The sequence below is a fragment of the Paramisgurnus dabryanus genome, chromosome 2, assembly GCF_030506205.2.
Source record: "Paramisgurnus dabryanus chromosome 2, PD_genome_1.1, whole genome shotgun sequence".
In the NCBI taxonomy this organism is placed as follows: domain Eukaryota; kingdom Metazoa; phylum Chordata; class Actinopteri; order Cypriniformes; family Cobitidae; genus Paramisgurnus; species Paramisgurnus dabryanus.
Genome location: NC_133338.1, coordinates 42,300,851 through 42,324,269, shown reverse-complemented (window position 1 = coordinate 42,324,269; position 23,419 = coordinate 42,300,851). Strand labels below are relative to the sequence as shown.

The window sequence follows — 23,419 nt, the reverse complement described above, 5'->3', positions numbered from 1 at the left end:
TCTAAAGTCAGTGGCGCGTTGCGCGTGGTTCATTATGCTATTTTAAGGGCGCATGCTTGACCATAATGTATAGCGTGCACAATGCGCACACACTTTGCTTATCTAATCTACACAGATGCAACAGTTATTTTTGCAAATCATAAATTGTTACACTTAAAAATATTAATACACGAGATAAGGGGAATCATAGTGGTGAGCATTGTGGTGATATTTTTTATTTATTCTCATGCAAATAACGATTAAAATATTTTCATAACTTTGTTGTGTGGCTGTATTACGTTTATTTTATGTAAATAATAGTTAAAATGTTTTCATAAGAAACCTTAATGTATATGAACTTGATTTGTAAGAGTACTTTGGGGTTGGACCTTGCTTGCGTTTCTTGGGTCCGATTTCAAAGCCCCCAAACCCTTTCAGCGGTGAGGGTGGACGCAGATGTCCTCTGCTGGCGTCAAGTCCTGAGGCAGATCCACCTCCCGTTACACGGCTTGCCCGATTTATGCTGGCAAGCGTGGGATTCCCCCGTACAAGAACGTGGGTCTCCTCGGCTGTAAACCGCTCCTAGCGTGCGCCTGGTAAATCCGTCATAATAATAGCAACCCGCCATGGAACTTGCGCCCTTGCGTTTAAAGGGAATGTTGGCTAGCGTTCTGATTGGTTTATTTGACGTTACGCCCAAACCACACCTATGAATAATGAACCTACTTCAGACCAACCTCTTATTGATTTGCGCCCGGCGCAAGAGTTATTTCTCACGCCGGGAAAATAGCAACAGCGCCCAAGATCCGCCCACAAACTCACTTGCGCGTTGCGCTTCGCACTTGCGTTTCAGATCGTTAAAATAGAGCCCTTAATATCAATACATTAGCTGTATTTCTTTTTTATTAAAAACAGTGATATTCTAAACACATTTCTTATATTTTCGATAAACATTACAGTGTCCCATGGCAGTTCACGTCACGTCTAAAAATGTGTGTTATGGGTCACCTATGAGGTACTAATATGAAGTGGCGGCTCGTGCCCACTCATCCGAGGGGTGCAAATTCAGAATGAGTGTTCTTAGTGTCATGTGTGTTGCTTGCATTTTCAAAATATGTGTTTGCTGCGTCATGTGAACCATGTGCATCATGTGTTTTGTCAAAATAAGTGCCTGCTGCACACACGTCAAAACCGTTTATAATAAAAGAGACGCTCACGTTCACAAAATACACGCAAGACACTCCCTTAACAGTAAAGTCTGATTACGCATGAGATTTTACGAGTTTCTGGCAAACGCAAGCGTCTCTTTTATCATAAACCCTTCAGACGTGTCTGCAGCAGGCACTTATTTTGACAAGACACGTGATGCACATAGGATCACTCGACGCACCAAACACATATTTTGAAATTACAAATCACACATATGATAGGCTACATACATGTTGTGACAAAATTTGCATTGAGCGCACTCGAAAAAAGAAGTCACCGGCCAACACTGCTAATATGCACTCTTTAGTTGTAAAGGTGAAAGAAAGTAATACTATCCACTATTTTAATCCGGCACTAAAGTCTTATTAAGTTTTAAAGTTTAGCACTTTATAGTCTCATTTCTATTTTCATTCCTCCATAAGACAAAACTTTGAGCGGTAAAATCCTTTAGGGCAGCACAAAGTTTGAATCTGTGATATAAACATTTATACTGTACACAACATTAGAGGGTCTCAATCTACATATATCAGATTAAAGCGTGTGTGTATATGAACTAAAAAATATTGCATTGCATTACATATTCTCTACCCAGCAGATGTTGGTAGCTTTGATGAGTACTTCCCCCTTTCTATAGATACTCATATATTTCATCAGCAGGGCTGAAATGGACTGTTTACTTTACACCATGAGGATTGAAATTGAAGTGCTGTGTTTAGACACACGATGACAGAAGCTCGCACAGATCCAACATAAGTAAAAAATAAACTTGCAAAATGGTGTCAGTGTCTCTCACCAACCCATATCAGATTGCACAATTTTCTCACATGCATGCAGGAATCCAATTGTGTTTTAGCTCTGTGGTCGTACGGAGAGTGCAGCCAAAAGCAATTACTTTCAGAAAATAATTGTAGTGACATGAATCCCAATTCAAACTCTCTTTTTGCCCCTCCCTCTTTCCCTTCACTGATGTGTAAGATTGAAGCGTTTTCAGCCAGTCAAGCAGGACTACAGCCCCTGATGGGTTTTCACTGGGTGCACATAGAAACGCATACTGCAGCGGCACTACATGAGGTGATAGTAATCTGTTATCCAAAGATGTCCAACAGAGATGGCTCGCGCCAATGTTGTCACCATACCTGGACAAGTACCAATAAAAAGCTGCGAAACGCTTTAATGTGAACGAAAGTGATTCATACCAGCAGATGTTGTGTTCCAGTAAAAAACAATCCCAGTCCTCAATATGATGACATTAAAACAGCCGGTTAATTAATTAAATCAATCAGCTAATGATGAAAACACTTACATGCTCCCTCAGCTGTCACATCTACATGTAAAGATTTTGTAAAGGAATGGAAACTGAGATCTCAGTGTGAACTCAACACAAGGAGTGTAAGACAGACAATATAGCGAGTAGCAGTGTGTCCCATAAATGAAATGGCAACTGGACTGCATTTTTATAGTGCTTTCATAGACCCACAGCCATCCAAAGTGCTTTACAATTTGCCTCACATTCACTCACTCATTCATACCCCGACAGTGGTGTCAGCCATGCAGGGCGCCATCCAGCTCGTCTTGCTCAAGGACACCTCGATGCTTGGTCAGGTGGAGCTGGGATTGAACCACACACTGTAAAAACATTCAGTAGAAATTACAATGTTATTGCAGCTGGGTTGCCGGTAATTTACCGTAGATTTAAATTTATGTTATTTACTGGCAAGAGTTTGTTCAAAGTTGAATAAATTTTAAATATTAACAAGTCTTTATCTTTACAGAATAAAACTATACAATAACAGCTTCATGCAAAGCATTCTGGGAAGCAGAAATCATCATCAATCTTTTTCTGTTTTTTGCTTCAGATTTTGTTTCCCAGAATGTTTTGCTTGATGCTGTTTTTTTAGTTTTACTCTGTAAAGACAAAGACTCGTAAATATTTAATGTTTATTTAACTTTGAACAAAATGTTGCCAGTAAAAAACATAAATTAAAATCTACGGTAAGTTACCGGCAACCCAGCTGCAATTTCTACGGAATTTTTTTACAGTGCAAACCTTCCGGTTTGAGACAACCTGTATGAACCACTGAGCCACTGCCACCCCAATAAAAAAATGAATAGTTCAGAAAAAATGATCCCAGCTGCCACTGTGGCATTATCCTTTAAAAAGGTCCTAATATGTCCCATTTAGATACAGATCTGTATACATTGCTACCAATATGTACCTTTGAGGTATTAATAAACACTCTGGTACCAATATGTATCTCTGAGGTAATAATATTAACTTTTTAGGTGCAAAGGTATACCTTTTGAAAGGCCAAGTTGAGGAGTGATTTAACTCAAACCACATCAAAAGTCGATGTTTATTTACTTCCATCATTGCTGGTCTTCTCATATTATACACAACAAGTTGCTGTTTCTTTTTCATTTGTGGGTTAACTTGCTAAGCTGCTTCTTCTTTAATGTTTGCGCTGCTACTGTGGTTACACGTGTGGTTACTGCCTACCAGCGGTCTGTGTGTGTGTTTGCACTTCGACGCGGACGACGACGCAGTGACACGACGACACGAGCGACAGTGACCGTTGACGGCTGGATGGGCGTGTTCAGTCGCACGTCAAAGTTGAGAAATGTTTAACTTTATGCAAATAATGTGCATCATTCGGAAGCGACTACCAATGAGAACAAAGCAGTGGAGTTCACATCATCTGCATCTCGTCAGTTACTGGAGCGGATGTTACTCATTTGTTTATAACTAGATATAGAAACGCCTCTTTTAAAAGAGACGAGCGACACACAGCGACAAAGGCCCTGTCCCAAATGGCGCACTTCATGTGGACTTTCGGTCTCGTGGCCTTAAATTGTGCGTTCTCGCTTAGTCTACGAGTCCGTAGGGTGTCCCATCTGTCATTTTTACGCTTTGAAGTGTGCTCATCAGCGCCTCCTTTCCCCCCTTGATGCGGTCTTCAGCGAAGCCCGCACTGCAGCAGGCTTCGCGCACTTTACCAACCCAGAAGTCCTTGCGAAAGGGCAATCAGACCAATCAGACGACGGAAGGGAGGAGTTCACACTGACGGGTAACTTCTCTACCTATTTCCGGTGTGACGCTCGAGTCTGTCCCAAAATACGACTCAGGTGCACCCACGTGGACTCGCATCAAGGGTCCCTTAAGTCTGGACTACGTGATGTCATCAAAGTGTGGACTCTGAGGAGGACCACATGTCCGGAGTGTGCCATTTGGGACAGGGCCAAAGTCGCTTATAATGTGAATGTACCTTCAGGCAGCTGATTTTGAATCGCTCTTGCGGTTCTTTAAAGCCATATGACACAGTCACGTGCCTGCAGCGCCAGCTCAAGTCGGACAAAATTACTAACAGGAATGCACTGCTTCAAGTCAGCCGCCAATCGGTCTATGGCGTGAAGTCCAACACATCTAACGTTTTCAGGAGGGGAGGAGATTTGCGTTTTTGATTAAGGATTATGAGGGCACATTACATTTTTAAAAATAATGAAGCTCACAGATAAGTCATTTCTAAAAAAAATACCACAGTATTCCAAAACAAATGATTTCATTTTATTTTTATGGCGACTTTAATCTACTACAACTGAACACCTGAAAAGCAACGTAATTCAATTATCCACCACTATAACATATCTAGCTGGCATATTCTCTCTATCATTTTCAAAGTTGTCTTGATCATAATTTCACTCCATAACTGCCCATATTTGGTTTTGAATGAGGATAAAGCTTTCATATCACACAGACTGACGACAATATAACAGCCTCACATTAAATAGGTATACTGTCCTACTTGTCCCAATTCACCTTTTATCCATGTCTGCTACATGAATGAGGACATGAATCATTGATCACTGTAATAACATGCAGCATACTTAAGATGCTATAGTATATTAGTGAGTAGGGGTGGGCGATAAACCGGTAGACAAAATTAACCGGTAGAAATTTGTCAACCGGTAGAGATTTTGGACTATCGTTTCTATCGAGGTTATGTGCCCACGTCACGCGCCTGTGCGTGTGGTCGCGAAAACGTAACGTTTGTACACGTATTTAAGCACTGCAGTTTTAAAACAAGTTATTTTAAGCCATTGAAACACAGACAACAGATCTGTATGCGTGCGTTCTTTCTGTATTTCAGGAGCGGACAAGTCGCGCAACCGCTGCTCTTTCTGTCTGTGAGGAGCGCGCAAGTCGCGCGACCTCTGCTTATTAAGCTCGTGAGCATTTTTCCCGCTTTATTGGCCTTAAATACACATATGCGTCAAAATTCCCGTCTTTGCAAGCATCATCATAAACACGACCAGTAAGGTCTTAAGAGAAAGTCAACAGCTAAAAGAGAAAGCGCATGTGTAACAGTGTATTGGATCCGGACTTTGGTCTTAAAGGGGAAGTTACCTAATTTTGCTCCTGTCTGTCACTCGTGTTAATCAAACAGCATTGAGAAAAAAATCTCTCACTGCTCCTGATTAAATCACTTTTCTACCTTAGATACCTTATTATCATTCTTATTGACTGTGTATCTTCAGAGAGCTTGAGTTTTGTTTGTTTTTATCTTCTTTCTATGCTTGTATATGTTTTTTGTGAGAATTATGAACATTTCTATGGTATTAAAGATTTAAACCTTATTAAAACATAAAAAACTCTACCGTGATACATATCGTTATCATGATATAAAATTAATCCTATCGTGATAGAAGATTTTGGTCATATCGCCCACCCCTATTAGTGAGCATGTGAAAATAGCAAGAAAAGGACTCAGGCATGTTTATTCAAATGTTTTTCCGCAATACGCTGACTGTAATGATAATAATAAATAGTGCTGGGCAAAGATTAATTGCGATCAATCACATACAAAATAAAAGTGATATTTGTCATAATATATGACTTTGTGCTGTGTATTATGTATATTTAACCACACATATATATAAAAAAGAAATATATATATATATAGAATATATAAAAATATAAATAAATAAATATATATACACACACACACACACACACACACACACATGTTTCTTAAATACATACATGAATGTGTGTGTATTTATTTATGCATAATAATCACACAGCACAGCACACAATCTCTCAAAACAAAATCCCTTTTATTTTGTATGCGATTAATCGCAATTAATCATTGCCAGCACTGTTTTTTTTTTATTAAGGAAAACTGTAATCTTGCGTCGACCTGATGTATGCTATTTGATCACGATTTGATATATGCAAACGGCTCCCTTAGGCTATTGTTAAAAGAGTGCTGTGCATGACGTTCTCATCTTATCCCTTACGCAGACTGAGACAAGTCGTCCCTACAGTAAGCTGGGCAAATGAGACTCACTGCTGAACTGCTTAGTTCACGTGTAAAGAAAAACAAGTTCAAATTGCAGAAAAAAATATAGAAATTTTTACTAGGAATTGTTGATCATGTAATGCATTTTGCGCCACAGCGACATCTAGTGGGGCCCGGCCTCTAATGTACAGTTTGTGCCTCTGGTCACATAACCACAAACATCTCTGTCTTAACTCTGCCCGCAATACAAGACTGCACAGATTCCATCACACCTCCTCCAACACAACTGTTTTCCACCGAAACATGTCATTGAGTGTTTATGAGACTGTGATGTGTTTGCATATGCTGCAGTGTTGGGTCCCAGCAGTGCTGACTATAGCGAGTGCTGCTTCCTCATGGCCCGCTCTGCACTCCCTCAGCCCTCCCCGTCTGTTTCCTCTGGTGCCAGTACGTGTGTGTGAACGACAAGTGCTGAAGGACAGACTGTAAGTGAAAGTGTGTCTATTTGTCAGAATGTGTAATAAACACAAACGCTCGTATGTGCCCACACACTTTTCCTTACACTGAGGAAGTGTGTGTGTGAGAAAAGAAATGTGACCACAGGCCTTTTGGAGTTCATGATCCTCTAACACGCCATCCATTTCCATTTACTCATCTCCCCCTCTGTTGCTCAGCTGGAGGTTTTCCTACCTCAAGCCAAGCCACAGACAACAGGGAAAAGATTAGGTCTTCATATTGCTTAACATTTCCTCAATTCACAACAGATTTTCTACCGGCTATTATACAGCTTTCCAGAATGCTTTCCATGTCATGCACTGGACTTGCACCATTAATTGTGTACATTTTGTTGTGTTGACCTGGTACAGTTGTTCAAACAGACAAAACAAACTTACTTTAAGTTGTAAGTTGTGATTTAGAAACCACAGCCATTGAAATAATAAAACAAAAAACATGACAAATGAACTGTCCCATGTGATTCACATGGGAGTGTTTGTTGTTAAACACAGCGGATCCCCTTGTAAAAAAGCCTGAAGACAAAGCAGCAAGATCAGATCACACATGTACAGAACGTGAGATATGTCTCTAACAGGTCCTCTTCTCTAGGGAAACACATATTAAATGGAGATCACAAATTCACCTCAGGAGGAAACTGTCACCAGTGTTGGGTGTAACTAGTTACAAAGTAACTAGTTACTGTAATAATATTACTTTTTTCAGTAACTAGTAGTGTAAGGCATTACCCGTCTGAAATTGGTAATATTATTACAGTTTTCCCGAGCTAGTTACTTAAGTTACATTCGCCAGTAGCACCTTCATCACACAAGGCACAAAACACAGAGAACAAAAGGGAAGGGGAGGAGGGCGTGAATGGAACAGTGATTGGTCTAAGTTTGGCACGAGGTATCATTTACCATCACCGATTGGTCGACACCCGGCAGCCAGCAGCACAGAGCGGCAGCGGCACACTCAAAGACAGATCGGGTAAATGGAAGCGTCAACAACGGCAAGCTCTTTTTCAGAGTAAGGTTCCCAGCAACAGAAAGCTAGTTTCGACGGGTGGAGATTCAGTCATATTTTATTATGTTCAACGGAAGGAAAATAACTTGACGGTGAAGTGCACACTCTTTAATGTTTCTCCAAACGCTGTGCCCCACGTCCAGTAGCGGGTAAGGAAGCCAGCATTTTCTATGCTGTGGCTTGCCCAAATAAACATTCTTGTCCAGAAAAAAAATGTAACTAGTAATATAACTAGTAATATAACTAGTTACTTTCTCCAGGGAGTAATAAAGTAAAGTAAGGCATTACTATTTTTGAGAGTAATATGTAATACGTAATATATTACTTTTTTGAGTAACTAGCCCCAACACTGACTGTCACTAAGGCCATTATAAAGAGTTTTAAAAAACAATTGCTGACATTCTTTGCAAAAACAGGAATAGGATGCCGAAAGGATGCATTCTTATACAACACTCTACAAAATACATAAATCCTCATAGCGGTATACCAGTTTAAATCAGAGAGCTCATAGTCGGTGCTTAACGTGAGTGGGCTTTAAATGACTCAATTAAAAGGGCAAGAACAATTTTTCCTAGAAAAACAATGATCTCATGCTAAATGCAGTGAACTTTTGTCTAATTTCCTCTTGTATACATAGTAATGGCTGATAAAGATTAATGTGGTAGACTTGGGTATCAGGCAAATATTAATCAGCAGCTTACATCAATGCTAGATAACCCTCACTGGTGATGCTTAAGAATTTTGTAAAAATAAGGAATGAGTCACTATCATTTTCCCAGAAAATATGCCAGTGAACAAGCTAAGTGGTGGTTACCACTAAAACCTAAACCTTGGATTATGTGAAAGTCAAGGATCATTTTAAATTTATACAAATTTCTGTAGTTTTTACAGCATTTTTAGTGCAAAATGAACAAATCCTTAATGTTGAACATTAATAAAGCCGGTTGCTGTAGATCTGTAAAGCATCATGGGCAAATTTTGGTGGTGGATAAATTCTAGTAATTCTACAGTAAAAATGAAGCTTAAACAACTAAGTTCTGACTTGTCATAAGTTGATATAACTTAAAGTCAAGTTGAAATTGTTTAACTTAATTTTTTAAGTTAAAGTAACATAAAAATATATGTTGAATTGACAAAAATGCTACATATTTTTTACAGTTTGTGAATCATAATTCAGAAATTTTTAGCAGGAGTTTTTTCTCAGCTGGAGTCACAAAAACCGATACTTTGGTATCAAGTCGATTCCAAATTTTTTGCAGTTTTTCTGCAGTATGAAGGTTGCAGAATTCTTCCATTACTGATGGGGGAAGCATATACCCGTGTTTTAGTCGCTTCACAAGAAGTAAAGAAGAAAATAAATGCTTACAAGCACACTGGTTAGCTATCAAGCAAACAAGCTATCAAGCAAAGGGAGAAAACACCTCAAATATGGCAAAGCACCCGAAAGACAGACGCCCTGATCTTTTTAAAGAATTCAGAGTGAGTTTTTGAATTATTATTAGTATTATTAACATAATATACAAACTGTAAAACTTCTAATCTTATACTGAATCCCAGGCCTAACATTATGTTTGTTTGAGGCAGCTGTCATTGTTGCTGTTATGCTAGATATGTTTGCAACCAAAGACTGTATAAAAGATGGACGAGCCGCGTATGCAGACGAGATATTGCAATGAAACATTTTTGAGCAGGCATTAGTGCTAGATACCAATCAGGGTCCTAGGGGAGACCGAATTGCTCGGGGGGACTGGATTGCTCATGACTGACACCATAGATATGTATATAAAGGCTAGATGGCTCGTCCGCGCTGATGGCCAATTGAGTGGAACGTCCGCATTTTGGCGGCCATCTTAGGACAGGGCGCTCGCTCACTCGTAGCATTGAGTTTTAATGATGCAGGTACTTTTAAATGACCATAACTTGCTTAATTTTTTACCGATTTTCAAACGGATTGGTTTGTTATAAACGTCAAAGATGTACCTATGACACTGAATATGTATACTCAAAATAAATAAAAAATTCATGAAACATGTTAAAGCATCCAGAATTATAGCCACGTTAATAACGTTTGTAAAAAACCAAACCGTTTGTAAATCCGTCAAGAATTCAGCAAGTTACGAGCATTTTAGTTGGCGTATGTCACTCACCTTCCGTCCACAGCAGCAGGGAGCAGCACTATGGCAGCACTGACCTAAGATGGCCGCCAAGTGACGACACAGCTGACTCCGCCTTGAGCCATCTAGCCTTTATATACATATCTATGACTGACACCGCCAGTGTCCCGATATGGCGCTGACATCTTGGGTCTTGAGTCTGCGCAGTAGCAATTTCGGGGCAAGTCCTGCGCAGTAGTGAGCAGGAAGTAAAGCCGCGAAATTAAGACCCCGCCCTCGCTCTCGGAAAATGCGCATCTCACACGATATCACAGCTGTCAATCATGACGTTACACCATTTTTATATCATTAAATAACTAACTACTAAACACAAACTTATTTTAAAAACAAAAATTTGAATTTACATCACATTATAAAAACTACCATAAATTACAGAAACCAGCTTCGGGAAAAAGATAATTGAAGTGTAATACATTTTTTTTAGTTGGTCTCAAGTCCCATTGAATAACATGGGGAGGCGGGCTTTATTACCTAAACTGGGACCAGTCACTGGGGGGCGATCGAGACGTTTTGGCTTTACTTTTCAGGGTTTGTGTGGCACGCTTGTTTGCAACAGCCAGTTATTTGTTCATTTTAAGTAATGTTGTGTATTGTTTTTGTATTTTGTATTGTGCCGCCTATCTTGACCAGGACTCCCTGATAAAATAAAATGTTGCTGCTTTTAAACTATCTACAGATATCTACCATCCATCGCCATTTAGCCAGCCTGTCAGCAAAATGTCGCCCAACATCACTGGATTAAATAATTATTGAAATGTTAAAGGTTTTTATAACTTTTTTCGATACTAAAACTAATGCAATGGTCTCCAACATGATGCAACAGTTCAAATACACTTTAAAACAGAGGTTCTGAAATCTGGCCCTTGAAATCCACTTTCCTGCAGCGTTTGCTTCATCCCTGATTTACTGTGATAAAATCAACAATAATTTTACTGTAAAGTAGACTACAGCAACTTGCTTGCCAATTGCTGCCAGCAAGGTGCTGTAGATTTCACAGTGTTTTTTACAGTATACCTTCAATTGTTGTGATTGGCTGATGTGAACTCTAGTTTCCGACCTGTGCTCTGTTAAGAAAATCTTGAACAATCCCGCAGGAAGGCATTATGATGTCATTTATTGCCCTGGTTTATTTTGGCTCTTGATCCAGTAATATCCTCTAAAACTGACTTCACACTGGGCAACAAATCCCAGCCTTCTATTAGATCTCACAGATAGCATTTTTAGAGACATTCTTGTTGACAGTAGGATCTGGCATGCTGCATTTGCTCAAAGACAACAACTAAGACGAGTGCATGTGCGTGTGTTTACATGCTACACTTGGGATATACAAATATGGTAAAAAGAGGAAAACCTTTAATGAGTAGCACATAGAAATGAGCCTGGAGAAACTTCAGCTAAAAGATGCATCTAAAATGAGCGTTTGATGTGTTGTTTATTCAGAAACACAAAAGTATTAAAGAAAGCAGACGGGGAGAAACAGACTAACTTCACAATACAAAATAAGAAAACATTCTTCTCCTATGAGGGAACAGTAGTAAATTAATCGTGAAGACTAAGACTAACGTAAGGCTTAAAATTATAATATATTGCAAAATTTAAATGAATTCATTTACACCACGAATGCAAGCACACAGCCTTTAGTAAAATGCACACGAGGGATCATGTACAGTCAGCATATCACCAAAATAACAACTAATAGGGTAATGACTGTCTGGCTGTACATTATGCCATGTGTCCTATACAATAAAAATATTTGTATTGTATTAAAAGAAAGAGATTGCTAAGTGATGTAATAAACATTAAAATAAACAGCTATCTGTATGCAGAAAATGATAGGACAAATGTTAATTATACAGTTTGATATAAAATAATGAACCTATTGTCCCAACTGCAATACTAACAGGAAACTGCACTACATCCACTTCCTGACACACCACACAGACTCTGTGATGAAAAGAGACCTTTGAAGGTGTAGATGAATGAGTGTAACAAGAGAAGTTAGAGAGCTGTCAGCTAGTTCCTTAGGGAAGTACTCACATGTGTAGCCCAAGCGGAGCAAAACCCTTCAGCGCTACATTGTGAGGTCACATACAGACAAAGTCTTGGAGGACACAGGTCTATCGTTCTGAGGTCAGGTTATCTTTCCCAATTTACGTATGTGAATCTTTTTCAACATAAAAGGACAGGTTCTGCCCCATACACTAACCTTTAAGGGGGTAGATAAGCGGACCCTCAGTAAAGGTCAAAGAAAAGGAACTGGTTTAGAGATCCTTCCTGCTCAGGAAGAAACGCAAATGGGTGGGTTAGGCTTTCAAAGATAAGCAGACAGATGGGGTTATGGGAAATGTCTGGGCACTTAAAATCGTTTTTATATATCAATTGTTTCTCCAAGAAAACAATAAAATTAAAATTTTAGCTTACCCTACAAGCCTTACATGAGAAAACTCCTATAAAATTTAAAACCAGGTTTAAACAATTTCTCAAACTGTACTCAGGTTTGCCAAGATGTCAAAGTCTGTAATCAAAAGTCATTCAATACAGTACTTCATACACAGACCTATTCTGTGAAAATGGTTAAACTCATTTTTTGGTGATTACTGTTTTTTACATTTAGTCATTATACATAATGTAAATAACATTTTAACACTGACCAAGCCGATTCGAAATCAGTGGTCAAATTTAAAATGTTAATGCTTTGTAAGCAATACTCTAAGGTCTGGCATACTGTATGTTTTGTAAATCTTATTCTTTCTATTACAGTATGTATTTTCTTTTCAGTGGCCCTTTTTACAGCCAAACATGTTTGATTTATAAAGGAAGATTTACTGTGCATGCAATAATGATATCACACAATAACGTCACACAAAACAAAGTGAAATGTCTGCAAATCGCATCACTTCTGCTGAACTCAGATGATCCTCTGGTGTCTAGCAGGGATGTAGAAAGATGAGGAGTTTGTAAAAGAAGCATAGTGCAAAAAGCCACAAAATACTTTAGGGGTCGCAAGAATGAAAAGATTATTGTGTTTGTGTGAAAACAAAAGGACAGCGAGAAAGCGAAAGAGCGAGCGAGAGAATGAATGAGTGAATGAGAGATTTTGTGTGTTTGTGAGCAGCTGGCTTTGTTGGAAAGTATCTGTCAGTGGCAGGATCAATAGATGACTGATAAAAACAGTGGTTTGGCAGCAGTCTCAAAAAAATCATGTGTGAACATAAGCAAATACTCTCCATCACACAAGCAGCGGTTTAACCCTTGATGCTCTCTTCTCACAGACTGTCCCTCAGGCTGGGTGGCAACCTGGACTCAAATTCCTCATTTAGAAACTCATTTGCATAAATTATATGACGCTTAATTTTCTCTCTCATTCATTTTACGTATATAACTAGCCAGTGAGCTTTGAAGGTATTCTTTAGTGAGTGCAGTATTTAAGTAGAGGAAAGTTTACATATGTAGGTTTTGTTTAAGAACATTGGGTGTGAGTCTAAATCAAAAATTAATGATTAAATAAAAGATTGGAATAATGACTAAATAGAGTGTGGGGAAATATATCACACGAAAATATTCCAGATATTTAACATTGGATTTATTTTACTATATTATTAATGCATAACATATAGTTATGAGTTTATGGGCCCCATTTTAACAATTTAAGTGCATAGTATGAAGTGCATTGTGCCCAAATCCACTTTTGCCAGCTTAACGATGGTCCAGGCACATGGTCCAAAAGTGTTGTACCTATTCTCTTAATGAGTCATGGGTGTGTTTTGGAGGTAATGTGCACGAGTCTCATCTCCCTTGCACCATGGCGGATTCAGTTTTACATGGTGGAATTTGCAAAAGTACAGATCGAACATTTCTCCAGAGAGGAAACCAATTTCATTCGTCATTACTTCAAATAGGCAATTCGGATACATGCAATGACTATCCATTCTGACATTTTATCTTTATGTACGTAATAATAATATTTTAAATTGTTATCTTTTCCTTTTTAATTATTGGCATGTTTGTGTGCTGCTGTGTGTAATAAGCAGATTGTACTTGTCTTGTGCACCCACCTAGTCACATTAGCTACCAGAGACAGAGCGACAGGCTACCATTCATTTTCAATGGGAGTGGCCGTTTGTCATCGACAAGCGACGTGCTCGCCACTGCGCGAGCAAGGTGGGGCCAAAATAGACAGGAAGGCTATTTTATGCAAATGCTGAGCAATGCGACAAAGCTACTGCCAATCGGAGTGAAGGGGCAGCGTGACGTAGGTCTGTGGCCGAGTCGAAGAAAATAAATCGAGAAAATGCGTATTTCTGTATCTGATAAGTTTGGCATTTTATCTCATATATTTTGTTACTTTTATCGAGAAATAAATACTTTTAAATCCAAAAACATCGTTCTTGTAACTTAACAATACCTCTGAAGTGACTTTTGATACCGCTTTTAGATACTAGCCCATCAAACGGGTGCGTGTCGCTCTGTGTCGCTCGCTTTTGTAGCTAATGTGACTGTAGGGTTACTAACGCACCCTTTAAATAAAATAAAATTCAGCTTCAAAATAGCACCAACAATGCGCCTGAACACCAATTGTTTTAAGACCAGCATGCCCATGGGCAAACAGACACAGCAATTGAGGTGCTCAGATGTAAAAGCCGCTAATACCCCACCTCTATCAAAAACTAGATAATGATATTAATGTACTTTCGGCACGTATTACATACATTTATCAAATACTTTCGCTTAATCCCATCCTTAGGTCTAGGGCAACTCATCGCAACTAAAAAAAAATAAAAGTTTTTGTTTACATCATATATGTGTGTGTATTGTATATAATAATTATGTATATATAAATACACACACATGCATGTAAAATTGTAAGAAAATTTTAAGTGTGTTGTTCCAAAAATGTGTTAGGGATGTGTTAAGTTAAGGACAAAACATTGGTTTGTCTTTTTTCAGACTTCTTCCAGCTATTTTGGGTTAGGCAGAACCAATAAATAACCAAATATTTTTCTTTGAACATGAAGCAGTGTAATTGTCCACGTTTGTTTACAACTGGTTCCAGTTACACAAAAGTATTATGGTGCAAACTGCAAACAACAAAAAAATGTGTAGGTGTGTGTCATCCAGGTCTTAGGAGGTTAAACATTGTTAAAAACATCGGGGATAATGTAAGTGTGCATGTTAACAAAACATTTAACACTATGCTAGTGATGTATGGATATTTTAATTCAAAAATTCTATTTTCTCCCTTTAATACATTTAAACTGTTCAGATTGATTATTTATAAATATAAGCATAAAAAAGTTTGTGTGAGTGTGTGTGAGATATCTGGCTCATTGTTACTATTCTGTGTTTGTGGTGTAGCGGGACAGAGCAGGAATTCAGTGTTGAAATATGATCCCAAGAGAGAGTAAAAACTGCAATGGCACATGGCACCAGCCCCATGTGCTTCAAAATGTTTTGTGTGTTTATGAGATAGTGTGAAAGAGAGACAGATTGAGCAAGCGAGAGAGAGAGAGACTGTTATGAATCTCAGGATCACTTTCACATAGGTGTGCGATTATTCCATGACTAAGGTAAACACTGCTGCATGTATGGCAATCATTTAAAGAAACAGTACATCAATGTTCAATACTCACGTTACATAACACCCCTAACTCTAATTTTATATGAACCAAACCATAATGATAATTTAATGTAAGTTGACTTTAAAAACCTAAATTCAAGCCAGACCCTTATTAAGCACCATTTAGCATGCAGTCTCATAAAATCTCTCAAAACTCAAATCCTTATTGTCTATGACAGACTACAGCCTTTACAACACAAATCCTGACAGCGTGTGCTCTAGATTCCCGCTTCAGGAGAGAAGATGATCTCTCATATCAAAAGAACCTCTGACAGCCGTCCCCCCAAATTACCGTCCAACCTCAATGACTCTCCATAGTGTCTTCACACTTCTTGCAGTTGCGGTGCATCTTACATTTAAAATATTTAAGAAGTGATCTGGTTAAGTACTCATGTCTCTTGTGGTCTACATACAGAACATACAGAAAAACACAAGGTTACCTGTTTTTCCTCTGAAGACATCTAGCCTCTCCATAACAACATCCAGAGATGGAAGAACAGAGACAGAGGGAATTAGAAAAAAGAAAGAGAGAGAAACAGAGCTGCTACAGTCTATAGCAGCACAAACCTCTAGAGTTACTAAAATGCGAGGTGGGAGTGAAATATTGACTGACAGAGGGAAGGGAAAGCGGGAAAGCGAGAAAGAGAGAGAGAGAGAGAGTAATACAGGATACATGAGCACTCAATGTTTTAGGTTGCCCCCCTTCCCACACTATTGTCAACGCAGCACTGCTTTTTCCTTCCCATGCTTAATAGTGCCTTCCTGTCATGCTGGAGGTGACAATCACACAGCCAATGAGACGTCTGGAAAAGCTCACAGGCAATCGCAGCAGTCCTAATGTCCACAAAGTCCAACAAGACATGACTGTGCATCAACAGAAACTGAACATTAACCGCTCACTCAAGCGAAACACTTTAACCCATGAACGTAGCGAAACACTTAACAAAAATAGATACAGAATGTTTTAAGTAAATGGGCCAACCAAGTTATAGCATCCTTTTAACCTTTATTATTCTTTTTAAATGTTTACATTTTTAAAAGCACAAACATTAAATTTAGTGTCTTAGTAGCTGCGTTTCCATTAAAGGAGCAGTCCACTTTAAAGATGGGGTCCATTGACTTTTTATAGTAGTAAAAAAACTATGGTAAGTCAATGGGCCCCATCTTTAAAGTGGACTACTCCTTTTTTTTTGCACATTATTTTAGCATTATTTTCTAAAATGTCGACAAAAAAACTATTGCAGAATAATGCAGTTTCAATTATCCAATGTTATGCAACTGAAACATAATTTTGTATCGCAAAAAGTCATTTCAAAAATGTTGATGGATGTGTTTGACTTCATACGGTGCTGAGAATGACATAAAACAAAACTTTGCTGCATTTTGATGTCATGCGCTTGTTGGTTCTTTAATGCCACATGAAGTTAAACACATCTCTTCTGTCTTGTCCTCCAACCAAACATGGCACACCATCATGTGACTTTCATGCATGGCAGGTGATCTGTAAATGTGATAAAATTTCCCTTGCAGTTTTTATATATATTCCTTTTTTCGAATTACCTGAATAACCACCTCATCCGAGCTTAAAAACTTTTTTGAAATATATGGGAGTTTATGCGAAATGGACGTGTTTCCATTGGTCGCATGCATTTTCAATTCACTTTCAATTTGCGAAATTTGAAGGACAATGGAAATGCAGCTACTGAGTTAATAAAAATAAAAAATAAAATTTTACAATTTTAGACAAAGTATGTTACAATTATTGCATGCCAACTACATGTGCTAAAGTTTCGTACACCATCCTTGTGTTCGCATGTCAATGAATTTAGACAGCTGCTGCAATAAATGGCCATTAAAGGGATAGTTCACCCAAAAATTTAAATTCTGTCATCATTTACATGCTTTTGTAAAACTGTATGAGTTTCTTTCCTCTGTTGAACACAAAGAAGATATTTCAATAAATGATGGTAAGCCAGCACATAGTTCACGGTACCCACTAACAGGAGGAAAAACAAATACTATGGAAGTCACTGGGTACTGTCAACTGTGTACCTACCATCATTTATCAAAATATATTTTTGTGTTTCTTTAGAAGAAATACAAAAACCGGTTTAGACTAGGGCTGGGTATCGATTCAGATGTTCCAGATCGATTCGATTTCGATTCACATGCTATCGATTCGATTCCGATTCTCGATTAAATTTTCGATTCTGGTTCTCAGGTAGGTTTTTATACTCGATTCTCGATTCAACTCAATGAATATAAATTTAATACACATACTATATTAATAAAAAAAGAACAGTGAACAGCAGTTTACAAGTGGGTAATTAATAAAAAGAAATTAAAAGCCACAACACGTCTTGCTTGCAAAATCTAAAATGCTTCCATTCCTCCGTTCAATGTTTGCGGAAATAAATATGAAAAAAAAAAATCGATTCTGCTCTTTGAGAATCGATTTGTAATCAACCACGTTTTAAAAATCGATTAATCGAAAAATCGCTTTTTTTGCCCAGCCCTAGTTTAGACCAATATGAGGTTGAGTAAATGGTGACAGAATTTTCATTTTTAGGTGAACTATCCCTACACAAAGACATCTGTATTATATGACTGCTGTCTGAGCAACAGGTGTGTATGTGTCCAAGCTATTTGAGATATCCAAGGTCAACGGCACACAGATTTGAAGCACTTTCTCACAAACACACACAGACAAAACCAAAAAAACATAAATATTCACACGAGATACATCATCAATGATTTGTATAAAACAGTAACAAGTGATAGCCAAACTTGGTACATGTTGTCCTGGTCAAATACAGGTCTCATAGTGCGTACGTGCATAACTTGCATTTTCACACACTTGTAAGAACGTCACAATCAGCACATCTCAACAAACATCAGCTACACGAATGACAAGATTTTCCAGTGATTTTCTAGAAGACCCTTTAGTGACATCTTTAACTTAAATTCACGAGGAGCTTCTTCATCTTATGTGAATCCATATCAAGGACATATAAGAAGCAATTTACCCCAATCTGGTTGCACTTCTGGTCTTCTACCCTCTCTGTTTAGCTCTGAACATCTACATTTATCATTACAATGTTTACGTCTGCATTCCTTTAACCGGATTCGGTGGAGGATCTTAAATCTCATTGGAATGTCGTTCACCAAAATTTGTTTGCCCTCTTGTGTAGATGTTTATGTGAACTAATGTATATGTTAATATAAAGTAAACTAAGACATCTCAGAGGCTGACACAGAAACACTGACGCAGTATGGGAACACGCGCAGACACACAATTACACGTACAGGCAGCATCGAACAAGCTCTCAATTGACTGGCTTTACCACCTGTCCGTTGCCATGACAACAGCTGCCCAGTAACACACAGCTCCCTCTCTCTCTCTCTCTCTCTCTTTCTGTTCATGTCAGGGTACGGCCGTTCTCTGTGAGAATGACGTCAGAATGCGCGAGCAAAGTATGAATGAAAACAATGTGTGTGGAGAAAAGATTCAATGTGTACTCCAGACAGCACACAAACAAACATGCGTCACCGATTGTTTGCAGAATCTGCAAAACGTTTTGCTATCTATAATATGCACAGTGTAGTGAGAATATTAAAATCTTGTATCTATGATAAAATTTTGAAATCAGTCATAAATAAATGCACCTGGCATAAAAAGTTTCTGCATATGCAAATCCAATTCAATAGTTGAACACCCAAAATTCGAATCAGAAAAATCATCCAAATCTGATTGTAAATCATCCAGAATGGTGAAGAAATACCATACAGAGGAAATAAGCCAACAAATGCTTATAAAGCCAATACTGAAAGACAAACAGATGTACAGTATACTTAATTATGTTTTCCAAAAATACCATGAATTTGTTTTTTTAAGAAGCATTCACACACAGCTGGTGAGTTCAGTTCCCATGTGTACGATCCTGTCTATGTGTGATTGTTCTGTATAAAATGTGTCTTGCGAATATCATTATTTGTGTTACAGGATATCCAGACTGTGAAGAATTCTGTGTTTTATCAGATAAATGCTGCTAAATTGTTTGCTTGACATAAATGGTTGCAACCCATTTTTATGCTCTCAACACAACCCTTAGAAAATTTAACCATGATTTTATTATAGTAAAAATTTGTGATTACAATGTGTATAACCATAGATTTAGTAAGGGATCATTTATAGGCAGCAGGTTGTAATCGCAGAAATAAGCCCCGACAATGTGATCAAGACCTGAAGCGAATTATCACGATATTTCGCAATAACAACCTGATGCCGGTACATTATCCCGCTTATTACACAGCTTTTTTTACCTCACAAGTAAGGTACACTCTAAAAAAACAAACGGTGCTATATAGCACCAAAACAATTGCTTTGGATCGTAACGATAGAAGAACCATTTTAGTGCCATGTAGCACCGGTGAAGAACCAGTGAAGAACCAGTGAAGCACCAGTGAAGCACCAGTGAAGCACCAGTGTAGAACCATATAGGGGCCATATAGCACCACATATGGTTCTACATAGCACTATATGGTTCTACACAGGTGCTTCACTGGTGCTTCACTGGTGCTTCACTGGTTCTTCACCGGTGCTATATGGCACTAAAAATGGTTCTTCTATCGTTACGATCCAAAGCAACTGTTTTGGTGCTATATAGCACCGTTTGTTTTTTAGAGTGTAAGGAGCATTTAATATCGATTTGAACTATAGGTAACACTTTCTATGAAGCCCATCTTTATAATAAAATAAAGCCCCCTTCATAATTGTTTATAGGTAATTATTACTATTATTATAAATATATTTATAAGCACAACAACAACTATAAGAACAGTATAGTTACATTTATATTATTTGTATTATTACTTATTCATTTGCTTTTTCAATGTGCATGCTGATAATCCATTATACATGATTTATAAGTATTAATTACTCTGTCGTATACTTCCATGAGTGTATTTTTAAAGACGCAGCCTGTTATTATGTCATTATGTTATAGTTACAACTTATTAGTAATGCAGATTTATTTCTTTGTAACTGTGCATTCAGACCGCCACCGGCGAGAGCGTCAATAAAAGCTCTGGCTGCCCTGACAACGACGCTAAGGACGCTCTGACGCTCGAATGCATTCTCGAACGCCTTCCGATTGGTTGCCGGTGAACCTTTCCGCCTTCCAATTGGTTGCCGCCGAACCGCGTCATATCTCATTACCATAAAGTTGAGCTGATTTCAACTCTCCTCGACGCTCACGCTGTACATGACGCGCCGCGCCGCTGCTCGCCGGAGCTCGCTGCCGGCTCTCATTGAAAATGAATGACTTCCGGCAACTTTGACGCTCTCGCCGGTGGCGATCTGAATGCACCGTAAGATAACTTAACTGTTTTATATTGTTGTTAATAGCCAAGTTGTGAGTTATTGTGAGTCATAATACAGTTATTGACCTTTATAAATGCATTATTGATGGCATTAAAGGCAGGGTGCATGATTTTTGAAAAACACTTTGGAAAGGGAATCGGGCAGTGTACCAAAACACACTTGTAGCCAATCAGCAGTAAGGTGCGTGTCTACTAACCGACATCGTTGCATGAGTTGCGTATGTGTGGGGCGGGTCTATCAAAAGAAAGTCCAGATTCTATTGGGGTAGGGGCGTGTTTGTTTAGGTGATTTTGAATATCAACATTAGCTTTTAGAGATCATCCACCCCACCTTTAAGTAAAGTGAAAGCCTATTATACAAATCATGAGGATGTTATTCATTGTCCATTTTAAAATGTTTATTTGCAAATTTAACTACAGAACAATAAAGGCTATAATAAAGTAATGAAAATAAAAATACAGAAATTATATGAATAAAAACAGTAGCAATTTAATAGTAAAACAGAGCAACACTATATGAATGACATCTTCATGATTTCATTAGCATTAGGAAAACTGTATCGCATGTTTTCACTTTACTTAAAGCCATCAATAATGCATTTATAAGGGTTAATATTACTGCAAATGCATCACTTATAAGTAATAATAAAAATATTATAATTGTAACTATAACTGTTATTATAATGGATTATAGGTCCAATATATATAGTCTTTATAAATATATTTATAGAATAGTAATAATTACCTATACACAATTATAAAGGGGGCTATAATTCATCATAAGCATGGGCTTCATAAAAAGTGTTACCGAAATATTTTATTTGCTCATTTTTAACAAATACAACCCTTCCATGAGGAAAACACGTTTACTTTTGGTTTTAAGATAAGACAAGATTTTCAAATGTCACAAACACATGATTTGGTTAATCATTGGTAAATATAATGCTGGATATGTTATTTAAAGAAATATTTATATTTCATTTTGTGTAATATTCAACTCTACCTGTCAAAATAATTTTCAGCATCCGGGTTACCGTGTGTTATAAGTTTTAAGCGGTATTTATCTTAAAAGAACAAACTTTGGATGTCGCGACTGGCCAATCAGAATCTAGCATTTTAAAGAGACGTGTAATAACTACAAATAACATCATTAAACTATGGATGGATACTGTAGTAAAACCATGGTTCATTTTTAGGGGAAAAAACATGTCATCCATAGCCTTTTTAATTTGAACTCAAGTGTCACATAAACAATGAGGACAGCATAAAAGATAATGTGCGATCTCATCTCCCCATCCTAATCTTCTTTAACTACCTTCACTCCTCGCTTCTCATCTGTCTTAAACCTCTCTCCGCCCAATCTATCTTCTGCCACCCCTTTCCCCTCATCATTCATTTCGCTCCTTGTTCTCTGATCTCTCTGTGCGGATAGACTGTTTTCAGGTGCTGTCACATCTCAGCCCTTTTTGTTTTTGGTAAAGGGAAAGCAGCGAGGATGCAAAGAGTTCACAGTGATTCAGAGAGAGATGGAAAGAGAAAGCAATGATTTAAAACTCTAAAGAGATCTATGCATAGTGTACAACTCAGCATTGCTAATCCACATGAATCCAGGCACTGACACTAACTGATGTCCTCACACATGCATGCACATACGCACCGACAAGCGCACACACAGATGTGTTTACCACCTGAATATTCAATGAATGACGATCCAATAAATCAGTGACATTGTAAAACGCATGCGTGTGTGATGCACATGTGTGATGTAAGTAAAAGTGTGTGAGGAAATCGCTGCATGTAGGTATAATACCAGTGTGCGTCTGTATGCATAGATGTGGTTTACCTGTTGCCCCCTTGGTTTTATGTCTCCCTTTGGCCCGCCGTTGGGAATTGCCCATAGCTCCGTGTTTCCTGTCCCAAAACATCACCTCATCCCAAGGTTGAAGCCACAGAGATTTACAATGACAAAGAGTGTGTTTGTGCGTCTATGTGTGTGAGCACGGCAGTGCGTGCATGCGCGTGTGCCCGCTTGACATGGAGCGGTCTCGCGGCAAGACCGAGTCTGTTTGTTTGTGTGAACGTGAGCGTGTGAAGGTGCGTGTGTGTGAGAGAGTGTGTGAGCCGGAGAAGGAGCATGCGCTCAGTCCTGTTTGATTCCAGCCAGTAAGAGTAAAGGCTCTGTGATCGTTTCATTGAGATCCAGGGAAGGATGAATGTATGGATATAGGGAATGCTGGGATAGA

At 38.3% G+C, this 23,419-nt stretch overlaps 1 protein-coding gene across 5 annotated transcripts in view; it reads right to left on the bottom strand.

The window, feature by feature from the left end:
• Positions 1–23,419, bottom strand: part of nhsl2 (NHS-like 2) — an 83,119-nt gene that overhangs the window by 17,456 nt on the left and 42,244 nt on the right. Inside the window, exon 1 of one of the 5 annotated variants that reach the window (XM_065289085.2) lies at positions 23,020–23,381. The exons of 3 other annotated variants lie outside the window; for them this stretch is intronic. In XM_065289085.2, coding sequence (XP_065145157.1) covers positions 23,020–23,101 — 82 coding nt within the window. In that variant the 5' untranslated portion in view covers positions 23,102–23,381. Of the gene's footprint in view, positions 1–16,234; positions 16,366–23,019; positions 23,382–23,419 lie in introns of those variants that run through there. One more of the 5 variants, XM_065289086.2, reaches the window with a different exon arrangement.